Source organism: Lipophrys pholis (genome assembly GCF_963383615.2).
Source record: "Lipophrys pholis genome assembly, chromosome: 9".
Lineage (NCBI taxonomy): Eukaryota > Metazoa > Chordata > Actinopteri > Blenniiformes > Blenniidae > Lipophrys > Lipophrys pholis.
Genome location: NC_137639.1, coordinates 23,839,597 through 23,857,260, shown reverse-complemented (window position 1 = coordinate 23,857,260; position 17,664 = coordinate 23,839,597). Strand labels below are relative to the sequence as shown.

Genomic DNA, 17,664 nt, shown 5'->3' with positions numbered 1-17,664 from the left:
TTATTGAACTGGATGGTTGTTGCAGGTTTTTTTTTTTTTTTTTTTTTTTTTTACTGATTCATTTCAACTCTGATAAAGCTGTATCCCACATAAAACCAGTCAGCCCAATAACAGTTTATTTATTTTCAGTGTGAATCAATTGGTTTACTTTATTTCCTGAAACATTTCTAATATGGAGCTCCACATTCCTGTGAAGTTCAAGTTACTTGATGTGTGGTAACACATAGGATCTGTTGTTTACCATCTCTTTTTTTTTTTGTACTTGAGGGTAATAACTTCTGGTATGTTGCTGAAATATTGATCATTTCAAATAAGTGAGTTTGAATTTGGTTGCATGAGAGTCAAAATACCACCAAAGAAAACACTCCCAACAATCTCCTGATAAGAAAACCAGACCATATATATTTTGTAACTCCTGGATTCTGGTATTTAGTGGGTGGTCCAGGGTAGATTCTGGATCACCATCCTCTGGTGCTATGGTGCCCTCTGCAGTAGACACTACAGTGAAGTTGGAAGTCATGCAATATGAACCACAATCTGCCACATTTCAACTCTAAGAAGTATATTTATTGCTTTGGACGATTGCTGTAGGTTGGAAAGTTGTATTATGTACTTAGATGATTGTAAGTAAACTGTATACTGACAGAAGGATGTCTGAGACTTTATAGCATGTGTTGCCTATAAAGGGGGACTATTTGACAATTTCACCTTTTTATATTTCATGTTTAGATTGTGATATGATAGCTATATTATCTCCATGATGATTCTGGGTTGTTAATCCCACCCCCCATGCTTTTTCTACATGAATGTTTCACTCGGCGTTCGAGCCAACATTGCTGGTTGTCCTATATGCTTCAATTCCTATATTTTTACTGTAAATAAACTGTGTATATGTACATAGGAGTCACGGAAATGCCTTTTCATGCAATATGTGCTGCCTGTCCCTCCTGCCATGTTTCAGTCATGTGGTGGTGATGTTTTCATCTCTGATTTTAAATGATTAAACATATTTTCTAAATCTTGGTTTTGGTCATGTTTTATTTCTTGGCTGTGCGACCAGCGGACAATGAATAATACATCTTTAACATGCTTCGTCAAATAGATTTTTTCCTCTCCACAAAATATGAGCGAGGTTACACAGTTGTTGTAGCACATGCAGAGACCAGATGATATTTCACTCTTTGGTTCTTTGTTACATAACTGCGGTCTCATCTTCTACGAACACCCTCCCCGTGACTTCATATTCCAGAGCCCTCCAGTTGAACACGTTACCTGGTTTAAAGTTCTGGCCACCGGCATAGCGTTTGATCTCGGAAGGAGGAACAACGTGGTCCCACATGTGGATGTCTGAGATCATACCAATAAAAGACTGCTGCTTATCAAAACTCCCACCATAACTGTCCTGTTCTTGACCTATAATGGTGATGGGCTCTCCAATAATGGATCTGGTGTCAACAAATCTTCTGACGCTTGGTTTTCCATCCACCCACAACTGAGCCACGCCATTATTGCTGTTCCAGGTTGCACAGATGTTGTGCCAGGTGTTTTCAGGGAATAACAATGACCGGAAGTGTATACTTGTGCTAGTGATGGCCATTTCAATGGTATTCCTGTCATCTGGGTTGAACAGCAGAAATGCGTTGCTGTGTGACGCCGTGGACAAAGAGAAGAGTCCGTACATCCTGGTGAGATCTGTGAGGAATCTGAACAGAGGTGGCATGTGAGAAAGACATAAGACAATTACTGCTTTCCAACTTATCAATGCTTACTTGAGGCAGACAGTCGCAGAGTCAAAATTGTCTCTTGAGGTCAGAAGTTTCACGTGCGCATTATCTGTCTCTTTAGAGAAGACGAACACTTTGCCCGACAGATCTGCACAGGTGGAAAATGAAAGCTGTTCATTAATCCTCCGGAAACACTGTTTTCCTGTAGCATGATAATATAACTTCATGATTTGACACCATTTTTTACAATTAAAAGTTTGTGTGTGAAGCTTTGGCTAAGCTGCACAGACCTTCTGGCTTTGCCCAACATGCTGCAAACAGGATGGCTGGGATTAACAGTTTCTCCATCTGAGGACAAAAACATTCGTTATTTCTGTTCCTATAAGAGCAACCAGTTCAATAATACAATAACCTTACATATCATTAAAACATCACATTTTATTTCCCATTCCCAATAACACTAATGACAAAGATGAAAGCAATACTTTATATATTGTGACATACATTACATGAAAGTGAATTTAAAAAGGCAATACACAAATATTACTGTTTCAGTATATGTTAGAAATGAACATAGAAGCTTTACCTTGTACTCTGGCTGTGACCACTCCTGAGATCAAACCCGCTTTTATTTGTAAAACAAACTATTGATCTGTTTTCTTTAGAGATGACTTTGGACTCTTTCACAACAGAAAAGTTAAATAGTAGAGGTTGAAGTGAGTTGACATTGTATTTATTGATCAACAATTTTCTATCTGTCCTCATTAATTGTCTAATATGTGCATTTGAAAAAGATACTTACTCCAACCTTGAATTAGTATAGAAGATGGATGATTAGGTCCATTGGTAGAGGTCTCCGGTTCAAAGCTACAGCCCACAATAATGCTCCTTTATTCACAGTGGGAAAGAGACGAGATTATCCAGAGTAAAGCCCTGTTTGCACAGCGACAGCATGCGAACTCCACCAAGAAGAACCTGCATGTACTCGAGCAGGGGATCTTCTTGGTGTGAGATGAGAGTGCTAACCACAACACCAGCAAGCAAGGCAAGGTAGATTTATCTGTCGAGCATCATTCAGACACAAGGCAATTCACAGTGCTTAGCATGGAAATACATGAAAACAACATGGTTAAGAAATTCATAATAAATAAAGGAAACACTTTATTAAGATAGTGTGGTGATATGACAAATAAAATCTAATGTTTAATGGAAAGCTTGAGGAAATAATGAAAATTATTTTAAGGCTATATTTAAAAGAAGTTTGTTCCACAGGTGTGAACTAAAAGCTGTTTCACATTATTTTTACTGAGACTTGTGAAACACACAGTCACAATAATCCAGTTTACTGAAAATAAATACATTCTCTGAATCTTGTTAGGTCATCATTTTTTTCATTCTTATATTGTTATTCAGATGGTCATAAGCTGACTTTGCTGTTGTCTTAATGTTATTGTTCAGGCCTGGCTCCATAATTACACGCAGATTTCTGACTTAATTTGATGTCTTGAATGACATGAAGTCAAGATGAGTGCTGACCTATCCCCTTTCTTCTTTGGATCCAAAATCAAAAACAACTACTGCGATTAAATTAATTATCATTATTAGTATTATTAATGTTGTTGTTGTTGTTGTTGTCGTCGTCGTCGTCGTCGTCGTCGTCGTCGTTGTTGTTGTTATCAGTTTTTCGTAGTTGTGACTTCAGCAGAGTTCAAGACTTCATTACCCACAAACCAACAGTGATGACGTAGAAACCTACCGACTTCAAGATGGTGCTTGAAAGTACTATGGTCTGGTAAGGAACTTTAAATGTGTTTAAAGTTGAATATTTATTCGTTAGTCTTGTTCACACTGAGCTGTCCGTTCAGTAAACAAAATATACTTCTGCTGCTGCTCTCGGGAGCAACAGGGTGAGGTTGTTAGCTTTGATTCGGTCACGTTTTGGAGCTTCCCCCTGAGTCACTCTCTAACCTGCCGTTAGCCAGAAGGAGCTAGAAAGCTAACATGCTCTTTATTCCGATCATCTTTGGACACGGTGGGACTATTAAACGACTTTTATGATTGAACATGTCTTTAGATCATGTTGCCTTACTTTTTATTCAACTGACGTAAAATCTGTTGGTCAAGTGAGCAAATAATAACAGCTTTTTAACGTGTTAGCATCAGCGAGCTAACAGAACCTCAATCTGCTGTCATTGTGATTTGCTGGAAGATCTTTCAGAGGCTATCTTCATAACACCGTTTATTCTGAACAAATTCTATATTATAATGTTGCATGCATTGAGAAAGCACCTTCAAGTTACTGATCTTCAAAGGGACGCGTTTTTCTTTTTTTGCATTTTGTCATTGAATACATTGGCATATGCAAAGATACTTAACAGCCAATCCATAGAGTGATATTTACAATTTAAGCTTCAAATTCTAATGTTTTGACAAATCGACACGTGATAACAGTGCTTAAATCAAACTTCAGTAGATCCATATTCTATACTACTTCATCCTATTCAACTTTTCCCTCAAATGTTTCCTGTTGAACAATCATCTGTTTAAATAACCAAAACCTAACGTATAATCAAATCATGTGCTGTATTGTGTTTGTTGTTGGAACTAAATTAAACATATCTGGAGTAATAATTCATTGGCATTGTAAGTGTCATAAAGTTTTCCTCTAAATGGTGAGTCACATTTACCAAACTGCTATTGGTGATAACTCAATAAATAATAATTTATTATTAATTGGCTTCTCTCTGACAATTTTCTCTACTAAACACAGATGTTTATATTTTTGGCTTAACATTTACAATCATTTTCCATGAACTAGCACGTATTTACAATGCTGCTCTTTTCTCGTAGTGTGGATAACAGTGAGTACATGCGAAATGGAGACTTTTTACCCACCAGACTGCAGGCTCAGCAGGATGCTGTCAATATCGTTTGCCACTCCAAGACCCGCAGCAACCCCGAGAATAACGTTGGCCTCATTACCATGGCCAAGTAAGTGAAAAGCCCTTCAGTTAATGTGCTGATATTTGAAATATGATCATAATATATATTTTTAATTGTTTTTTTTAAACTTCTGTGATTCTTGTAGCAACTGCGAGGTGCTGACCACACTGACTCCTGACACCGGGAGGATACTGTCCAAGCTGCATGCTGTGCAGCCTCGAGGAAACATTAGCTTCTGCACCGGCATCAGGGTGGCACATGTAAGTCTCTGTTTTACCCTATAAAGGCAGTGAATACCTGCAGTAAATTTGACCACATACTGGTTGATTAGATTTGGCAATATTTCTGTTTTAAAGAACCTGTGATGGCTTCCCCACTCAACAAGAACAGTAGTAGACTATCCGATATAACAATTGGTTGTGGCTCAGTTAATGAGCGAAGACACTGAACCCCAGGTTGTTCCCAGTGATCTGCAAACATGTTACCTTGCATGGCAGCCATTGCCATTGTTTGTGAATCTGAGTAAGTAGGGGAACATGACCAATCGCATAAAATGAACAGAGACTGCTGAACCAGTAAAATGTGGTGCAAAACTAAGGTTTATTTACTTTCTGATTTATCATAACTGGGAATAACGGCTTTAAACAGTAATATGATTAACCTCAACTTGGTTAAGACGTGTTTCAGTGACAAAACATTATACAACTGCACGTGGTTCACTGATGTGTAATTTAGTAATCCTTTATGCCAATGATTGCAGTTTTGTTTTATTTTGGTAGAATGTCTGTGTCCTGTGTTTAGTGTCCCGAATGTCTTTCATTTTGATGTTCTCACGCACACAAAAAACCCAGCGTAAAAACATTTAAATTATTCCTCTGGTCTGTTTTTGTCTCTTCTTTGTAGTTAGCACTGAAGCACAGACAGGGGAAAAACCACAAGATGCGCATAATCGCATTTGTTGGCAGCCCAGTGGAGGACAGCGAAAAGGAGGTGAGCCCAGTTTTGGTGATTGTGAATGGTTGCAACAATCTGTTGTGAGATATAAGGGAGAAACAAAAAAAAAGTACTTTTTTTTTTTTTTTTTTTTTACCACTTTCTCAACAAACATGACGTGACAGTACAAATATACTGTCAAATGTACTTTGTACTATCAATGTAATCTGTAAACATTTTGTCAAATGCAACTTCAACTTTAGATTTTGCAATATTTATATGCAAACAATCAAAATGTGGAGTCAGCAAAGTTGACTTGCCAAGTATTTATGTGTTTATTTTATGTGCTGAAGTATCTGGGTCGCACTGCAGGGTAGACATTTTATTTCTAGAGCTCATATAGAAAGGGCATGTCCAAGTTTAATTTCATATCTCTCTGGGATTGATGTAGATATATATTTGTATAAATAAAGTGTTATTTTCTTGCAGATGATCAAAATGGCAAAGCGTTTGAAGAAAGAAAAGGTCAATGTGGACGTCATTAACTTTGGAGAGGAGGTATCTTTACATGAACATTTCAGACCCAATGAAGGTCTATTGTTGATGTTTGTACTCTGCATTTGGTGTTGTCTCTATCGCATGCCAACTCTGGTTATTGTCATCTTCAGGAGTCAAATACAGAGAAGCTGACAGCTTTCATTAACACGCTCAATGGGAAAGAAGGAGCAGGTTCCCACCTGGTCACTGTTCCTCCAGGACCAAGTCTGGCTGATGCTCTGCTGTCTTCACCCATCCTGGCTGGGGAGGGCGGGGCAGTGCTGGGCCTGGGGGCAAGTGACTTTGAGTTTGGAGTGGATCCAAGTGCAGACCCAGAGCTGGCCTTGGTAAGACAGGGATCAGAAAGAAAGATTTTTCATCTAATCATCTAGGGATACACCGTGGACAGATCTTGATTACAGTAACACACGCTCAGAACCACATCTATTTGGGTCAACAGTTGGCTCATGGTTCTATATAAATAATTAGAAATAGATAATTCTATTGTTTTGATTTGTGACTTTTGATGTGCTGTATTCTTTCTTCACTTGACACCTCTGTTGAATCACATTGAACTGTCAATATCTGGACTAATTCTGCTCTTTCTCTGCTACTTTTTCCTCTAATTATAGGATAAATGGGTTTTTTTAAGCACAACTTATTTCTAATCATTTCTGTTCTTGTCTTGAGGCTCTGCGTGTGTCCATGGAGGAGCAGAGGCAGCGGCAGGAGGATGAAGCTCGCAGAGCTGCTGTTGCATCAGCTGCTGAAGCTGGCATTCCCTCCCCTGCTGCAGATGGTGAAAAGATCTCCGTCAACTTTGTTTCTTAGGCATGATCAGCTGTTTTGTCTTCACATTATATATTTATATCTCTATATTTTTTTTCCCCTGCCACAGAGTCTGAGGATGCCCTTTTGAAGATGTCTGTTCCACATACAGACTCGGCCACACCGGCTCTTCCAGACTTCAGCCGTATGACAGAGGATGAACAGATTGCCTATGCTCTGCAGATGTCCATGCAGGGATCAGGAGCAGGTTCAGACATTGATGTTTGATTATCTTAAGTGAAATTTATGCTGCTCAGTAGCTTTTGTGACAAACTGTCTTTTTCCCTTTTCTTTGATTGCACTATATTTCTCATCTAGTTTTCTTAATCCAGTGTTTTACAAATGACCATGAAGTAGTTATTTTTTCACAAAGTCTGGATTTTAAGGAAACTAAAAGTTATAGTCACCAATATTGCACTGAATTGTCACGGTTTCACCTATTTGGCTGGACATTATCAGCTGTTAAAATTTTTTTATTTACGTTACTTGTATGTGAAGCTAATTTAGTCAACCTTTACTCGTATATCGAGGAAAACATCAGCTTGGAATTATAGCATTTGCGCCATCTGCTGCAGTTGTTTCCTGTCTGTAGAGCATGTTTACGACCTAGATGACCGACACGTTAATTACTTTTTGAAACGTGGGTAATTCTGTTAATCTTTGAATAATCTTTGGTTTAAAAAAAAAAAAAAAAAAAAAAAAAGAATAATCCTGTAAAACACTTTTCAAGATCAAGTTTTTGGAGTTAACTGGATTTGCATCTTTCAACCAAGATTTGCTCTTCACAAGTAATATGTCTTGATCTGCCTGCAGAGTTTGGTGCTGAGGACATGGACACAGGTGCTGACATGGACTCCAGTGAGGCAAAGGTAAACATCCTGTTACTGCATCAAATCTAAATATGTCATTTATGAAATAATGGAAAGATTAATCCGATAATTTAAATTCCCTGTGTTTAGGACGAAGAGGACTATGATGTCATGCAAGATCCAGAGTTCCTTCAGAGTGTTTTAGAAAACCTTCCTGGGGTCGACCCCAACAATGAGGCCATTCGTAATGCCATGGGCTCTCTGGCTTCCCAGACAGGCTCTAAACCAGATGCCAAGAAGGACGAGGAGAAAAAGAAATGAATACAAAGAAGAGCAGACTTTAGGATACTGCAAGATAAACAGAAAGACCAGAGAATTGCACTGCATGTGTTATTCACTGTCACAATATCTCTATCCCCATTACAGGGTGTTTTTTGTTTTGTATTTTTTTTTTTTTTTTTTTTTTTACTTCATTTATGTAGCTGTGCAAACTGTAAACATTTGCCTTCTATGGTGTTTGGGGCCTGTTATGATTATCACTTTTTTGTGTGTCAAGCACACAAGCTTGATTTTGAATAATTTGTATTGTAACGGCAAAATGACACGGGCAGATTTCCTCAATAAATCTGGAGAATATAAGGTGCTTTATTTGATTACTTTTTTGAGTGAATGAACAGTTTATATATCAATGCTTAGACAACACAAATACTTTAAATGATTTAGAAAATGAATAATCAGAAGCCAGTGTCTTCATAATGGCTGTCCTATAAATTCTACAAATAAATTCGAATATGTGCAACTTGCAAACAAAAATCTAAAACATCAAAAAACTAAATCTAAAGAACAGCGCAATTCACCTCAAAATAATGAAATTACTTTTTTCTCATCACTCTGAACTGTAATGCTTAATTGTGTATTTTCCAATGTTTTTTAAGGTAACTGAACTATTTATTTCATCGTGATTATATATGTGATTGGTTATATGTCCATAAAAATGTGAGAAATGTTAAAGCCACATGAATCATAAAGTTATTTGGAAGTGTGAGCTGGGCTTATTTTTGTAAAATGTGTCAAAAGAAAGTTTGATCAAGATTCTTTGCTTCCAAGTGGTTAAACAAAAGTATTCCCGAAGCTTCTTTATGATTGACAGTGTTAAACTAGATGATTGTAGGTGATTGGAAGACGATCACAGAGAGAAGTGGGTGTTTTAAACAGAAGTTTAACAGAACTGTGGAGCTTTGAGTAGTTTTTAGTCTATAAACATGTGGGAGGCTCTCCGTCGCACAAACTCGTGACGTAAATCGTCTGCGACGGACGAGAAAGTAAGGAACCAACTTCGACAACTTCTCTGCTGCAGGTAAGACAATTAATAATGCTTTCTTCGCGTTTCACCAACACTGCGTGCATTAAACACGGTGTGTTTGGACTGCCTTTGCTGCAGGTGTAATGTCGATGTGACTGTACCTTTCGGCTTCTTGCGGTTTCAGCTTTTCGAGGCCGGTTAGCAGCTAGATGCTACCGTGGATAGCTGTTAGCAGCAGCAGCAGCAGCAGCGCCCACTTGTTGCAACGTGAATTAAGTTTCACAGCAAACTTTTCCAACTTCTCGTGTTTTCTCAAACACACCTGTCATTCACCAGAACGGTAAACAAAGAGCATCTAGTCATGCAAACTGTTTTTTTTTGGTTTCAGAGGTTTAGAAATTAAGCATTTTGGTGGACATTTATTCCTCCCTTCCACACGTCTAACACCTCACATGTCTGCACGCTGTACCCGAAGGGAATCCTGCACAGGAAGAATATGTAACCTTAACACAAAAAGTCCCCCAGCTCAGAGTCAAACTCTCACTGTGAAATGGCTGTTAACGGTTATTTGCCAATCTTTCTTCCTGTTTGTTGATCTGCACATCCGTAAAATGGTTATCAGTTGTCACGCCACATATTTTGGTACCTAACAATCGATTCCTGCTATGGACTTAAAATGTTCGTTTATTTGCTTGTATATTTGTTTTTTCCAACCCCTTTGGTGGATTGTTGATATTAGTGTCAACACATTTATAAGCTCTTAGTTTTTATGATTATCAATTCACTCATATACACAGAAAGTCATTCGGATCTTAAGTAATGACTCCTACAGAAGCAATTCAAAGGTGATACATTGATTTATTAAAATGCTGACAATGAAAGATGTGAGAATTTGAAAGTCTTCTTTAATGCAGTGTTTTGTTGTCAACCTTGTTTATATTAATGCCCTCAAAAATGACTTGGTTCTTTGTCATCCATAGTCCATTGCCAGTATATGTGTACAGTCTAGTACTGGCCATGGGGGACATGAAGACCCCCGACTTTGACGATCTTCTGGCAGCATTCGACATTCCCGACATTGATGCCAAAGAAGCTATTCAGTCAAGTCCTGAGGAAGAACGGGATCAATTGGGGACTAATGTTGGTCGGAGACGGAGTGGCTCTCCACCCTGCTTTCCCCCCGCTGCCCCGCACAGTGAACCGCCTGTTGTCAGTGTTATTGTGAAGAACACTGTGCGATCAGAGTCTGTTGAAGAGGAGGACAAATCTGTCAGGGATAAAGCAGACAATCCTGCCAGCAGTGCCGTAGTCTCTCGGGTCGGGGTTAAGTTGGATGACCTCACCACACAGATTACTCCCAAACTGTCTTCTGCTGCTGGATTGGAGCCACAGCTTTCCAATGGCATTGAGGAACCTGTCACCAGTCATCAGCAGCAGTCCAGCACAGAGTCCTGGTCCAGGTCTTTACCTTTGAGGCCAGTGCTAAATGATAAACAGGATGAAAGTCATACAGGAGCTGAACTTGGATCCAGTCAGCACACAACAGATGTCATAAATAGTTTCAGGCCCCTCCTTTACCCCGAGTCGTTGACCACTGCTCGGTCTACCTCGCCACCTCCTTCCCCCCCACTCCCTGTCAGCTCCCACACTCCCCACTCCTCCTCTCCTCGAAAGGATGAACCTCATTTGCAGAGTAATCCATCATCTTCTCCTCTTCCACAAAACAAAAACACAGAAACTAACAAACTAGTGCACACAGATGACGACTCGGAACCAGATTTAGAAGGTCCATTGGTGATCCAGGAAAGCCCTGAATCCTCACCACCCACATTCAAACGCAGAGATAAATCACACTCTGACATTTTTGTGTCTCCTTGCACCACTTCTAGTCCTCCTCCTCCTACTCCTCCTCCTCCTCCTCCCCCTCCTCCTAAACTTACTTTTTCCATGGCACCCGCAAACTCTAAAAGCAGCCATCAGGATGATGGTCGACCAGCCTCCAGTAAGCCTCTCCCCTCAGCTGGTGAGACACACAGCTCCCCAGAGCGTCTCCCTTCTGTCAGTACAAACTCTGCTCTGGTCCAAAAGGATGAATATCCAGACCGTATAATTGAAGAGAGAGACTCCCCAGAAAGCCCCCCGCCCTATGAGACAGGTCTTATTGACACCAATAGAAGCAGCTGCTCTGACTCGGGCCAAACACCAGGTCAAAATGTGAACTGCAAAGAAGTCGATCGACAGGAGGAGCCGATGGAAACCAGTCAGGAAGGTCATCCAGATGGCATCGAGTTGAGTGTAAAGGTGTCTGAAGATGGAGAAAATTTAAATGAGCTGAACTGTGACGCTGACTCGGAAGACGCTGCATCCGCTGATGTCGCCGACGCAGGTTCGACTGCGGTGCACCCGATCAAAGTGAGAATTAAAGTGCCAAGAAGCAACAGCTCGAGGACGGGCACCGCATCTAAAAGAGGTGGGAGAGCCTCTTCCAAAAGTGTGGATGGTCCAAAACGTTTGCCGAGAAGTCGTAACACAAAAGCCAAAAAGGAGTTGTTACAGCAGTCTGCAGTAGCTTTGCTCCAGGACGCCTGTGCTGCGACGCTTCAAGGCGCCATTAAGGAGAAAACCTTGGCGGAAAGAAAACCAAAGGTTTCCCCTACAGCCGTGAACATCACAAAAAACGCCACACTGCCGTCTGTCTCCTCCAGCAGAGGTGCCGTCAGCCTGCGCAACCTGGGGCAAAAAACTCTCAACAGTGGAATTACCCTGCCTGCGCCTTTACCTCTGCTCCCTCCTCAGACCAACAGCAGGCCAGCATCCATAGTCAACAACACTGGGGCAATCATATCCAAGAGCCAGACCAACCTGGTAGAAGCCTTCAACAAAATCCTAAACAACAAGAACCTGTTGCCCAGTTATAAACCCGACCTGAGCGTCCCTCTTCCAGCTGAGTGGGGCATTCCTCTCCCTGCACAGGTAAACTGCTCATGGCCTTTCACACTGAAACAAGTCATTGGGTTAGTTGAAGACTAAAATTCTAAAAGTAACCATTCTGTCTATTCACTCCATCTGCAACAACGCCATTATTTATCATTCACATCGAAGTCTCTGTCCATATCTGAGATAAAGCCTGTCCGATTCCCCTGCAGGGTTACCGTTGCTTGGAGTGCGGCGACGCCTTCGCCTTGGAGCGAAGTTTGGCTCAGCACTACGATCGGCGCTCGTTGAGAATTGAAGTGACCTGCAACCACTGCACCAAACGGCTGGCCTTTTTCAATAAGTGCAGCCTGCTTTTACATGCCAGAGAGCACAAGGAGAAAGGGCTGATCATGCAGTGCTCACATCTGGTGATGAAGCCGGTCCCTGTGGAGCAGATGATCAGCCAGCAAGAGCCAACAGCAGCCGGTGAGTTGATACTGCTTCTTGATGGTTTTGTCTGCTTAGGGTTGGATTGCTTTGTATGTGTGTTGACAATCTTGCCCCTGTTAATCCCGTTCTGTGAATTATATATAGTATACATTTTACACCTTAGTGAGACTGATGCTGTCCAACTCCCCCACAGTGAACATTTGATTACTGGGAGTAATCAATTCAGTGCAATCTTTTGATCTGATGTATTTACATGCATTCCACATATATGGTAAATGCAAAATTTGGTTCGTATGTTTCAGTCGTGGGATTTCCCTTGTTATTTAAGAAAAAAGAAATTTGTTCTCGTTAAAAATGGTGACACTTTGTTGACGATTTTATTTTTATCCGACATGAAGTTCTTCACTTCACACTAGGTGGAACATTTGAGTTGATTTCCACTGTCATTATCTGACAAAGCACATTACATTCGGCTGGTAACACAATTACTCTAATAATCTAGTTGCTCCCGAAATTGGGTACTAATATTTTTTAGCTTGTGTGTAAATGGGCACAGTGAGGCTGGTGTCAAATTACAATCACTTTGATTTTTGTTTGGGCAGACTCATGCACACTCAAAGAGCGCAAACTACACACAGAAATATGCCAACCTTCTACAATTTCGTTCAAGCAGCCAGTGTTCCAGACACATTTATCTGATGACAGTTGATTAAATATTGATTGTACCATGTCATTTTCCCTTGTTTTTTCTCTTCTAATATCAAAAAATATATATATATTTCAGGCCCCTCAGGCCAGGCCAGGCCAAAACCAGTAGGCCAGGGACATCAAGTGGCACCTATTAAGAAATCGGAGGCAGCGCAATACAACAACAACAAATGTCCCGAGTGTCAGCTTCAGTTCAGCAGCAAGGAGGAGGTGGCTGAGCATTTTCAAGAAATCAAAGCGGCACAGAGCAGTGTAAGTTGCGCGCATGTGTTTTTCCACCTGACATCCAGAATCACTGGAAAAAAAACCCAAAGTGGATTCTGTCTCATCGCTCCCCCTCTCCTCTTCCAGTCATGTACAGAGTGTTATCCTCCCATGCTGCTCCCCAACAGCTGCAGCACAGCAGCTCATCAGCGCGTCCACCAGGCCTGCGCGCCGCACGTCTGCCCAGAGTGCGGCGGCACCTTCAAGCAGCCAGTGTTCCAGACACATTTATCTGAGGACTGTTTGCACTTCTCCCGACGCATTGGCTACAGGTGTGATGTCTTCCAGCGTGGCTGTATAGTCTAAAGCGATCCCTGCTGTTGAAGCAGTCGACTTTGTTCCTTTCATCAGTTAAATCACTGGTGTCTTCCTGCAGATGTTCCAGCTGCCTGGTGGTGTTCGGAGGACTGAACTCTGTGAAGTCTCACATTCAACAGGCTCACTGCGATTTGTTCCACAAGTGCCCTAGCTGCCCCATGGCTTTCAAATCTGCCCCCAGTATACAGAATCACATCAACGCCCAGCATCCAAACCTTACCGAGAAACAGACTTTGTATGTATAACAATGGTCATTTGCATTTACTGGAGCACAATGCTTTATCTTCAACTAATCGACCCTTCTTTTCCCTCCCTCCATAGGTTGATCTATAAATGTGTCATGTGTGACACCGTTTTTACACACAAGCCCCTGCTGCACGTCCACTTTGACTCTCATCTAGTCAATCAGAAGGTGCACGTGTTCAAATGTCCTGAGTGCTCCAAGCTGTTTTCTCAGAGGAATTCCCTGCTGGAACATTCCAAGGTATATATTGTTTTTTGTTTCTTCTCCTAAAGCAGCTCAATTAGTCTCCAGTAAGTCTTGTTTGTACATATTTGTGTCGTCGTTAACTCTCACGACTTCTCAGACTCACCGGACTGCCACTTTGAAGCCGCCTTCACCTCCAGCTGCATCAGCTGCTCCTTCCCAGTCTGCTGTGAAATCCGACAGCTCCGGTGAAGAGTCGATGAATGAAGAGAGCCTAGAGAAAGAGAAGTCCGTAAAGTTTGCTGCGCCCTCTGGGTGGACATGTCAGTCTTGCCACTCACGGTTTAGAGCCAGAGAAGACTACGTTAGCCACATGCGGGAAAAGCATGACCAGGTTCGAAAGTTCTCAGATGTATTTGTAAACCACATTAAATAGTTTTGTTTTTTTAACTTTCAGATGAGCATGTATGTTTTTGTGTTGCTCAGATTTTGAAGAAATATCCCTGCAACAAATGTGCAAGCTCCTTCTCCAACAACTCCAACATGATGCGTCACATAAGAGACAAACATACAGTCACAAGTCAGAGTTTTCGCTGTCAGTGAGTATTTTCTGGTTTATTATCTGGATTCTGGAGGTTTTCCAAAGATTTGATGTACATTAAAGCAACTAGTTGTTGGGAGCTACTGTGGATATGCTGCCATGTTACTTTGATCACAAATGCAAAGTGCCTCTGTGTGTCTAGGTTTTGTAGTGAGGACAAGAAAACGTTTAGCAGCAGAGCGATGCTCGAGAGACACGTTCTGCTGAGACACACCGCGGAGGCTGAGAGCCACGACACAGTGCAGGTGAGCTTCTCCTCTTGGATAAAAAGCTCTGAAGTTGTTTTATAACCGTAGGAGCATCAGTTTCAGGAACTGAGTTTGATGTTGCGTTTGTGTCCTCTTCTCGGGAACCTTGATCCTTCTTATTTTCCATAGCATCGTTTGAGGGGATTGTTTTAAAGCTCCTGCCTCCCGAGCTTTTATCAGTCTAACAGGTTTATAACTTGCTTCACTGTGTGATCCAGATCCAGATGTCAGCAACCACTCAACTGGAGTAGACGCCTGCATCAACAAACAGTATATGCTATCAGTGCATTCAGAGAAGACAAAAAAAAAAAGCAGTTATTCTAGTAGTGTTTGTGTACAGGGATAAAGTTTGCTTTAGAACTAAGTAGAGAATATGGATGTGGTCCAGGCTATTATCTCTGTGGGATTCTGTAAACTATTATACTGGAGTATCGCTGGTGTTGCTGTGAGGTTTGTTTCTGCTGCATGTCCATCATCTACTAGCCATCAGTATTATGTAGTTCATCTACAAATCCCTTTACTGCCTCTACAGTGTTTAGTATAAAAACATTTTTAACTTGGTGACCCTGCAGTGGAATCCGAAACTGTGAAGGTTGACGTCACTGGCTGAGGTTGATGTAATTTGTGTAACTTTTTTAGTATTTGTTGAATTTAAAAAGAGAGCATGTTGTCTTGATGCTTGGGTGTTGACAGAGAGTCAAAGAAGAGGCGGAGACCTCATCGGAGCAGGACAGCAGCGTGGGGACTTGCCGCAAGAAACCGAGAGAAGCCGGGAAGAAGAAGCTGGATGAGGATTCAACAGACAAGAGTTCAGCGAAGAAGCTGCGCTCCTCTGCCCCCTCCCAGTCGATCGCCCCCTTCCCTCCTCCTGACTCGGGCTTCCGCTGCGCTCCCTGCGGTTTCACCACGGAGGAGCAGGCTGCCTTCCTGGAGCACATCGGCCAGCACCGGGGCACAGAGGGCGCCGCTCTGCAGTGTCTACAGTGCGGTGCCTGCTTCGCATCCTCCTCCTCCCTCTCGCGCCATCGTTTCATCACACACAAAGTGAAAGGCGGGATGCCCGACGGCCAGCCACACTCGCCCGGCAGCAGCAGGAACCACAAAGCCAAGAGCTCCGTGAACGGATCGGCGCCGACATCGCCGTTCAGCCAAGCCGCCGCCAGTCAGGGGAGTGAGGAGGAAGGAGCCCTGGGCTGTAAGGTGTGTGGCAAACACTTTGAAAAGGTAACCGATCTCAACACACACTTCAGAACTCACGGTATGGCGTTTATCAGTGCTAGGAATGCAGGGAAAAATCCCTAATCGTGAAAAAAGTTTAGGTGATTTAAAAAAAAAAAAATCTCACAGTTTCCTTTTTTTGTCCAACTTGTTTTCCTTGAAGTGTGAATTATGCACTGATTTATCCAAAGATTGTTGCTCCATGAATGCAATGTAACATAGTTAACTATGATTCTCACCTTTCAACGTGAGCCTTTGACACTCAGGATCTAACGCTGCATTTTTGTCTTCACTAGTAAAACTGAGAGATGAGATTAGAGCAACTTTACCCTCAGTGGACGATTTGGCGGTTTCTCAATTGTGAATGAAGCATCAAAACGGTTGTTCAATTTGGTATCAGACTGCGGCAGGGGGCTCTTTATCGAGCTCTTATAAGCGGGGATGGTGTGTTGATTTGTGAATAAGGAAATTTCTGTGTGCCTACGAGGGCATGTAAATGTCTCTGTCTTCAGTCATACCTCAGCTCTTTGAATATTCAAAGTAGATTTTACTGCTTTTCTTCAACACTGTTCAACTTGTTTATCTGTTCTCTCATTGCCGGTTCCCTCTTGTCATCCTGCTTGCCGTTTGATCTGCACTGTGTCTCATAACGTTACAGCCTTCAGCTGTGATTTGAAGCTTAACAATACTGCCGTGGTTTAAAAAAGTTCAACTGAGTGCAAAAAAACTAAACAAAAAGTGACATTTTGGACAAATCTTTGTCTCTGACAGGTCAACAAAGGCGAGCACAGATCTCATCACACACATCCACACAGATTATATTACATGGTATGAATTTGTGCACACAAGTCATTTTGCTTGAATAATGACACCTTCCTGACATGCTGAGGACACAAACACCACTGCGTTGGCATCATCTGTAGTTTTGTTTAAGTTACAATTCATAAACTCCTATTGATATTTTCGTTTCCTCTCGACTGCGAGGATAAAAAAACAAACATCCGAATCACACAAAAACAGATAAAACATGAAAGTAAAGCCACCAATAGAAAATGGCAATTCACTCTTGGTAAGTACAGACAATTAAAAATTTTCTTATGTTTTTGAAGTTTTTTTTTTTTTTAATGTGTGTGCATGTGTGTAAAATTGCTTTAGGATGACAAAAAAATTACTAAAGTCACTCCAATCAAACAAATGTAAACCTGAATGTGGGAGAATATTAGTTAGTCTCAACAGTCAGTTCATAAAATTTCAGAATAAAGTTCTGTCACCTTTATATTTTATATAATCCTTATCGACATGTGTTCATGTCAATAATAATTTAGTATCTAAAAGCTGCACCTTCTGTATTAATGCTGCTCTGCGGGCACGTCGACGACGCACTCGACATTTGTCTGGATTAGATTCTCGGTTTGTGTTTGGAAAGTTTTTATTATT

General features: G+C 41.3%; 3 protein-coding genes across 5 annotated transcripts; 2 read left to right on the top strand and 1 right to left on the bottom strand.

The window, feature by feature from the left end:
* Nucleotides 1–26: 26 nt before the first annotated feature.
* On the bottom strand, nucleotides 27–3,416 carry LOC308114600 (C-reactive protein-like). 2 transcript variants are annotated; one of them, XM_080471629.1, is made up of 6 exons: nucleotides 3,261–3,416; nucleotides 2,527–2,612; nucleotides 2,311–2,404; nucleotides 2,015–2,072; nucleotides 1,770–1,872; nucleotides 27–1,703 (listed from the first exon to the last, which is right to left on the bottom strand). In XM_080471629.1, exons 4-6 carry the CDS (start codon nucleotides 2,070–2,072, stop codon nucleotides 1,193–1,195), a joined length of 672 nt encoding a protein of 223 aa, XP_080327755.1. In that variant the 5' UTR covers nucleotides 2,311–2,404; nucleotides 2,527–2,612; nucleotides 3,261–3,416; the 3' UTR covers nucleotides 27–1,192. The 2 variants fall into 2 exon arrangements, with proteins under 2 accessions (XP_080327755.1, XP_080327754.1); XM_080471628.1 differs by lacking the exon at nucleotides 3,261–3,416 and having other exon boundaries at nucleotides 2,527–2,697.
* Nucleotides 3,405–8,818, top strand: LOC308114599 (26S proteasome non-ATPase regulatory subunit 4-like). Of its 2 annotated transcripts, none has more exons than XM_080471626.1 (10): nucleotides 3,405–3,516; nucleotides 4,575–4,715; nucleotides 4,813–4,927; nucleotides 5,571–5,657; nucleotides 6,090–6,158; nucleotides 6,269–6,484; nucleotides 6,828–6,936; nucleotides 7,036–7,173; nucleotides 7,779–7,834; nucleotides 7,925–8,818. In XM_080471626.1, exons 1-10 carry the CDS (start codon nucleotides 3,491–3,493, stop codon nucleotides 8,093–8,095), a joined length of 1,128 nt encoding a protein of 375 aa, XP_080327752.1. In that variant the 5' UTR covers nucleotides 3,405–3,490; the 3' UTR covers nucleotides 8,096–8,818. The 2 variants fall into 2 exon arrangements, with proteins under 2 accessions (XP_080327752.1, XP_080327753.1); XM_080471627.1 differs by having other exon boundaries at nucleotides 3,450–3,516; nucleotides 4,623–4,715; nucleotides 7,925–8,816.
* A 265-nt stretch (nucleotides 8,819–9,083) lies between these two features.
* znf687a (zinc finger protein 687a) lies at nucleotides 9,084–16,941 on the top strand. Its single transcript, XM_080470775.1, has 11 exons — nucleotides 9,084–9,131; nucleotides 10,058–12,050; nucleotides 12,224–12,479; nucleotides 13,228–13,403; nucleotides 13,503–13,687; nucleotides 13,792–13,968; nucleotides 14,055–14,217; nucleotides 14,321–14,554; nucleotides 14,647–14,759; nucleotides 14,904–15,006; nucleotides 15,703–16,941. The coding sequence occupies exons 2-11, from the start codon at nucleotides 10,095–10,097 to the stop codon at nucleotides 16,309–16,311; spliced, it is 3,972 nt and encodes a 1,323-aa protein (XP_080326901.1). The 5' UTR covers nucleotides 9,084–9,131; nucleotides 10,058–10,094; the 3' UTR covers nucleotides 16,312–16,941.
* Nucleotides 16,942–17,664: the final 723 nt, after the last annotated feature.